Source organism: Macrotis lagotis, chromosome 2 (assembly GCF_037893015.1).
Source record: "Macrotis lagotis isolate mMagLag1 chromosome 2, bilby.v1.9.chrom.fasta, whole genome shotgun sequence".
In the NCBI taxonomy this organism is placed as follows: domain Eukaryota; kingdom Metazoa; phylum Chordata; class Mammalia; order Peramelemorphia; family Peramelidae; genus Macrotis; species Macrotis lagotis.
Window position 1 is genome coordinate 236,983,554 of NC_133659.1, and position 7,547 is coordinate 236,991,100.

Genomic DNA, 7,547 nt, shown 5'->3' on the forward strand with positions numbered 1-7,547 from the left:
TGGAAAAAAAAAGGAAACTAAAACTCTTATAACAGATATGCATGGCAAAGCAAAATATAGTCCTACATTGCCCACATCTAAGCAGTTTCCATATGTTTTTATTCTCTTTATATATGTGTCTCTAAATTCAACAAACATTGCCATTCAAAAGTCATTTATTAAATGACTACTATGTGAACATAGTGAGATTCTTTTTCTTTTTCTTTTTTTTAGGCAATTAGGGTTGTGTTTGCTTAAAGTCACATAGCTAGTAAGTGTCTGAAGCCAGATTTGAACTCAGTGACTTGATTTACTTACTTAGCTGTATGACCTTGGGCAAGTCACTTAACCCCATTGCCTTGTAAAAATAAAAAAATGAAAACATCCTTTTGATTCCAGGACCAGTTTATTCTCCCCACAGTGATTTGCCCAAGGTCACCCAACTAAGAAAATAATAAATGTCTGAGATCAGATTTGAACTAAGGTCCTCCTGATTCGAGGGTTGGTGCTCTATCTACTGCACCACCCAGCTGCCCCCCATAGTGAGATTCTTAAGTGATCTTGTGATCTCATCAGTGTGAATATTTCGTCCATGCTCATCCATGTTTACTTATCCTATATGATTCTTTTTCATGTCCCCCTATATCTTGCTATGCAACATCCGCCCAGGGTGCTGGGGAAACCTTACTTGATTTATATTCACATTGTGATGATGCAAATACATGGACTATCTCATCTATTATCACATGTGACTACCCATCTTTTCCATTCATACGTTAAAATTTTTTTAAAAAAATATTTATTTAAGGCAGTGGGGTTAAGTGACTTGCTCAAGGTCACACAGCTAGGTAATTATTCAGTGTCTGAACTGGATTTGAACTCAGGTTCTTCTGACTCCAGGACTGGTGCTTTATCCACTGTGCCACCTAGTTGCCCCCATATATTTTTAATAACATCTTTTATCCTGCTTCCTCAATTTCTTATTTTTTTTTTTTGATGTTGCAGTCTGTTCACTCACTTACATTGCATCTCTTCAATGACTTCTGAGTAATGAGACTTTTGTTCATTGTAGTTATACAATAACTGGCATAAAAAAACCCTAAAATTCTAACCATTTCTTCCCTCTAGGAGAAAATAAAAGTCCTTTCTTTTTGACAAAATTTAAGCTTTTTTCATTTTTTTCCCTTGTCTTTTTCATGTACTATACTATCTATATTAACAACTTGATTATTTACTTTCTAAGGGACCACTTCTTCCATTTTTTTTGTATCCTTCCTTTTCTTACACTCAGCATTCCTTTATTGCATTCTGTAAATAGTGAAAGAACAAATGTTGTTGACAGTTGGGAAAGTGGTGATATATGTAGAGATTTTTGAGATATTTGGATGAAAGGTTTAAGGGATTATAGGGAATTATATGATATGTATTTTGTTTTAATAAATTATATTTTCTGTTATTTTTGTTGTTTTTCAGTCTTGTTTGACATCGTGTGAAAACTTTTTGGGAGTTTGTTGGCAAAGATACATTCTCCATCTCATTTTACAGATGCAAAAATGGAGGCAAATGGGGTTAAGTGATGTGCCCAGTGTCACAGAGTTAGTATGTATTTAAGGTTGGATTTGAACTCAGGTCTTTCTGACTTCAGACCCAACACTGTCCACTGTGCTACCGCTGCCATTAAGTCTTGTTGTTCAGTCATTTTTCAGTTACATTCCATCCTTTGGGGTGTTCTTGGCAGAAATACTAGTGGTTTACCATATTTTCAATTGTTCAAAGTCAATTCTTTTTTTCTGTGGATGATGTTGCACTGCATGATCAGTAGGGTCTCTTCTTTCAAGGACACATGCAATGGAGAATTACAAAATCTAAAAGTCAAAATGGTCTTTAAGTAGTTAACTTATACATGAAAGCAATCCCCTTCATAATATCCTGATAAGATGTTATCTTTACTGAAGAACTGTAATGAGGGAAAAACCTACCATCCCTTTTTTTGGAGAGTTCTATTTATTAGTTGTTGTTTTTTTTCTGATAGCCAGCCCAAGTTTATATTTTTGTATCTCTCTTATATTGCTACTACATTCTGACCTCAGGGGCTAAAGCTAAATGGAACAATCTGCATTTGAACCTATTTGAATCTTTATTCTCCAGGTTAAAGATGCTAAGTTCCTTTACTTGATCCTCAGTTTTTTATGATTTTCGTTCTTTTTCACACAAATCCATTTTCTTCTTAAATTGTGGTTCTTAGAACTGAACATAATACATTAGGGGAAATTTGAAGAAGAAAATCAGGTGAACTTTACCCACAGTATCATCTTCATCTACTAGTTAAGTAGAGAATCCTGTTTAAAAAAAATAACGATGTGAGTTTGGCATGTTTAGTAGCATCAATATCTATCAGGGACTCCACCTTCTATCATGTCATCTTAAGCCAATAAAACAGAACTTAATTGACAGGATGGGAAGGAAGCCATGATGTGTCTTTCTGATAATCTCTGCCTGTGAATATGAATTTCTGATCACCTTAGATATTGAACATATAGGGTAAGTGTCCTTCAGAGTTGGTGCATACCAAAGACCAAGTTACCCCACTTGCTCTTTTTTATCATTTTTTTCTTATAATTACCTCTTGGATCTTATTATTTTTATATGGAAAGACTTGATTTTGTGGGTTTATTTTGGATCCTGCCACTTTGGTAAAACTATTTAAAATTTTTTTTTACTTATTTAAGGCAATAGGGTTAAGTGACTTACCCAAGGTCACACAGCTAAGCCATTACTAAATATCTGGGGTCTGATTTGAACTCAGGTCCTCCTGACTCCAGGGATGGTTCTCTATCTACTGAGCTACCTACCTGCTCCCTGCTAAAACTATTGATTGTATCTAATTGGTATCTTTGGTAGTTTTCTAAAATGTCATGTAGGAATAAATGTACAATCAAATAGGAATAGTTTTATTTCCTCTTTATTTTTTACATCTTTAGTTTTTTGTCCTTGCTAGTAGCATTTGTAGAATTATTTCAAATAATACTGGGGAAGACATTTTTACTACTATATTTATTGAGAAAGTTTCTGGGATATTTGTTTTTGGCTTTTGATGGATAGTTTTTATGATAATAAAAAAAGATCCTTCTTTAAGAAGTCTTTGGTTTGGAGAGTTTTTTCCTTAGCATAATTTTTATATTTATTGAGATAATCATGTGGTTTTAGGTATTTTTATTTTTAATAAGATTATGTTGATTGTTTTCCTAATATTAAATCATATATAAGTTCAGCTTGATCATAATGAACAATTTCCTGTACTATAGTCTGTATAATAGGATTTTGTTTAGTTTTTTAATACAGTGATATTGCTGATATAGCTTTGTTTTATCCTTCCCAGGAATTAGGACAGTATCTCATATAAGAATCTAGTGAGGGGCGGCTAGGTGACACAGTGGATAGAGCACTGGCCTTGGAGTCAGGAATACCTGAGTTCAAATCTGGCCTCAGACACTTAATAATTACCTAGCTGTGTGGCCTTGGGCAAGCCACTTAACCCCATTGCCTTGAAAAATCTAAAAAGAAAAAAAAAGAATCTGGTGAAATGCTTTTTTTCTTAAGAATGATTTTAAACCATTTGAGAGTATCTTACCATGTGGTTCTTTGAATTCTTGGAAATCTACAGTATCCTCCACCTTATCAGGTGTTAATATAGATTTCTTTGATTTGAAATATTTGGTTATATATTAATATTCTTTTACCTGATCTCCAGCTATTCTCTTCTGACAGCAATATCATCCCTTTTTTTTGTTTTTTGTTTTGTTTTGCTGATGTTCAAGTTCTTTAATTGAATTTTCTTCCTCTTGAGATTTTTGGTAATTTTAGTCTTTTCTCCCTATTTAGTCTTTTTCATTTTCCTATCGCACCAGTGGTATTTTACAATGTTTCTCGGTACTTCTTTTCTGTAATTGTGGTTTTACTTTGTTCATTTTTTGAGTTAATTTGATTTCCCTCTCACAAATTTTCCTAGTCTTTTCAAAAATAATTTTATTAGATTTTTTTAGATTCCATTTAATTGTATTTCTCCTAATTTCCAGTATTTCCACTCTCTTTTTTATGTTTATTTGTTTTCTGATTTAAAAATTTTCATATTCATTTCTATTAAATCTCTTTTTTTACTATATGTCTAATTTTCCCCTCTGAAGACTTTTTCTATGTCTCAGAAATTTTTATATGTTCTTATTATCATGATCTTTCACATAGTTGTTGTTTCTATGTTATTTCCTTTGACCCACCCATTCCTTATGATTTTGTTATTAAGTCTCTATTTAATTCTATGTCTTTTGCTTGTACTCTTGGTTCTGTGAAGAATGGGTTTAGTATTTCGGTTTTTAAATGTTTGTTATTCCTCTGTGTTTCAGCTTGTGATTTATTTTTATTAAGGTGAATGTAATACTCAGAAATATGTATATTCCTTAGTGGTCATGTTCATGAGATAGCATAAATCTTTCACCTCTATTTCTCTCTCTCTCTCTCTCTCTCTCTCTCTCTCTCTCTCTCTCCTCTTTTCTGCTCTTTTCCCCCATGAGTGTCCACAAAGACAGGAGTGGATTTTGTGGGACATAAGAATTTCTTCATGTTCTATACTGACCTTAGGCCTCTCCTTTGGGCCATGTCCCCAGAAGTGAAAAGTTATTTTATATCAAACAAACAAAAAAGGTATCATTTATGATTAGCTCCTTTTTTGTAAAGTATTAAGGTACTCCTTTGATGAAGTAATCCTCTCTGACCTCATGTATTAAAACTAATTTAATTTTGGCAAAAACACAAAATATTTTGAGAAGTGTGAATGACTGAAAGTATTACTATCTGAGTTTTTGTAAATTTTTGACATTGAATTTTTACATAATAATTTCAGTTTCTGATCATTGCAGAAATGTTTGTGAAAGTTTTTTTGAGAAAACAAAATGGTTTTCATATATCCTTAGACTAAGAGAAAAAGTAGAAAATATCATTTTTCTACAAATATATTAGTATCAAGAAAGTTTTTATGAATTTTTAAAATTCAGTTTGATTTCATTTTTATTTCCACATTCTCTCCTTCCCCTCACCCTTTCCCACTCCCACCAAGAAAAACCTAATATAAATATTCAGTAATGAAATACAACTTTTCAAATTAACTATGCTCCATAATAAAAAATAACAAGAAAAATAAGAGAAAAAAATAGACTTCAAAATACACTTTGAGATCATTTATTTGTGTTCTTTATCTGGAAATAGATAGCATATTAAAATTGTAGTGGGTCATTGTGTTCATCAGAGTTACTGTCTTTTAAAGCTGATCATCTTTATTTTTTGTTGTGTTTGTAAATTATTCTCTTGCTTCTGTTCACTTCATTTTATTTCTGTTCATATGTCTTCCAAGGTTTTTTTGAAACCAACTCAATCATAATTTTTTTATGAAACAATATTATTCCATCACATTCATATACCATTGACTTGTTAACCATTCATTCCCCAATTGATAGGTATCTCTTCCATTCTTAATTCTTTACCACCTCAAACAAAAGCTGCTCTATTATTTTTGTACACATGGATGTTTTCCCTCTTTCTTCAATCTTTTTGGACTAGTTTATAGCTCCACCCACAATGCAGTAATGTATCTATTTTTCCATATCCTTATCAGCAGTTTTTAATGAATTTTTAATAAGAGAAATGTAAGCCATAAATACAGAATTGGTTTTAGGGTTATAAAGTTTTGGATTGAATTGTTTTCCTATTACTTGAACTTTGAAAAGGGAAGATAATTTAGAATAAAAATAGGAATGATTTGTATAGCAGTTTATTCACAGTCTCTTATACAACTTATAGCCTTTATATCTACTTTCATAAACTGTGCTCTACCATTTCTCTAGAAGATTTCTATAATATATTGAAAACTATAGGAAATACTAATTAGGAAGGAAAGGAAAAATAACTAATGTTAAATTAAGGAAAATACTGAAAAAGTAAATGAATAAGTATATACATCAAATCATAAAAAGTAATTATTTTCTTATGCAAACAAGATAGTTGCACTACCTATATACCTCAGTTGAATCAACAGATTATTTTTTCTGCTGTTTCATTACTAAGTTTTCATTTCATTCTCATTTTTTTTCCTAGGCTTCCATCTTAGACTTACATTCTGGAGCACTTTCTTTTGGAAAGCATTTTGTAAATCTGTACAGGTAATAATAAAACATCTCTAGCCTACCAATGTTATATCATGGGAGTATATGAAATTAAAATAACTTTTGTGGTATTTCTTTCCAGTGTTTCTAGACATAGACCTCTTTATTAAGATTGAATCTTATTTTCATTAATTTGGAAAATTCATAGCCTATTAATTTCATTTATAAGCTTTCTTAAGGTTGATAGAGTACTAGATCTGGAGTAGTATAATAATCTGAGAATTTTTTAAACTGCTTTGAAGAATTGAAAAACAATTAAGAGTTGGGTTTTTTACCTCAAATAATTTATAATCTCCTTGAGGAGGCAGTATGTGTATGTGTAATATTAGGGAGCAATTAACAGTGGTAGTTATAATTCTAGTTCACAGACAGGAAGGCTTGATGTGGTTGGAATGGTTGAGAGTGGCTTCTTGGAAATATATCTTCATCTGGACCTTGAAGAATGGGTAGGATGGATGGGGAAAAAAAGGAAGGTATCCTAGATAAATTTGCACTGTTTAGTTTTCAGTTGAGTGAACTGTCAGTAGTAAAATTCAGGAATCCATAGAATCATGGATTTAGGTTTAGAAGGAACCTCAGTGAAGCCCTTGTCCAATCCCCTGTTTTACAAGTCTGGGGAGTTAAGTTCCTTGGACAAGGTCCTTTAGTCGAATAGGGAGGATCTGGATTCAGATCCTCCCAGTGTTCTTTTTATTCTGCCAAACTGATTCATTCCATCTCCTTTCATAAACTGAAATGCCTTTGCTTTTGTTGAGTGAGGGAACCTATATTTATTTTTCTCAATCCTGATGAGTGCTGTTTTGCCTAGTATAAATTTTATGTTCTTTTTGAAGGTCTTTTTTTTTTTTGGTCCCCACACTAAAAAACTTTAATTTCTTTTCAAAGGACAAATTAGTTTTTAGGAATTTTCTTTTGCCACATTAATTAGATAAATGATTGAGGAAAAGGTGATTTTAAAAGATAAAATTGTGTAACATATCTTTTTGTTAAGATATTTTTGTTTTTTACAGATACTTTGGGGCAAAAATACAAGATATCTTTTCAGAAGAGGATTTTCAGTTATACCGGTAAAATAATTTAAAGAAGTCAAAACAATCCATTCTTGAATTTATTAATATTAGACTACAGAAAAATCTTCTTTTTAAATGTTCAAACTATCTGCATTGGATTATTCAAGAAATACGGCATGTGCTTTTAAATACATATTTTTTGGTGGATGATTAACCATGATCAAGTATAAGATGATTTCTTTGTGATCTTGGGAAAAAAAAGTCCTGACTGCTAAATGTAGATTTGCAGTAGAGTACACTGAGGAGATTGGAAATTGATTCAGAGAAAATGGAATATAATAGTGAC

At 31.7% G+C, this 7,547-nt stretch overlaps 1 protein-coding gene across 1 annotated transcript in view; it reads left to right on the forward strand.

Moving 5' to 3' along the window:
* Window positions 1–7,547, forward strand: part of OGFOD3 (2-oxoglutarate and iron dependent oxygenase domain containing 3) — an 83,772-nt gene that overhangs the window by 24,031 nt on the left and 52,194 nt on the right. The window contains exons 5-7 of the mRNA XM_074225214.1: window positions 1,453–1,578; window positions 6,124–6,188; window positions 7,202–7,258. Coding sequence (XP_074081315.1) covers window positions 1,453–1,578; window positions 6,124–6,188; window positions 7,202–7,258 — 248 coding nt within the window. The remainder of the gene's footprint in view (window positions 1–1,452; window positions 1,579–6,123; window positions 6,189–7,201; window positions 7,259–7,547) is intronic.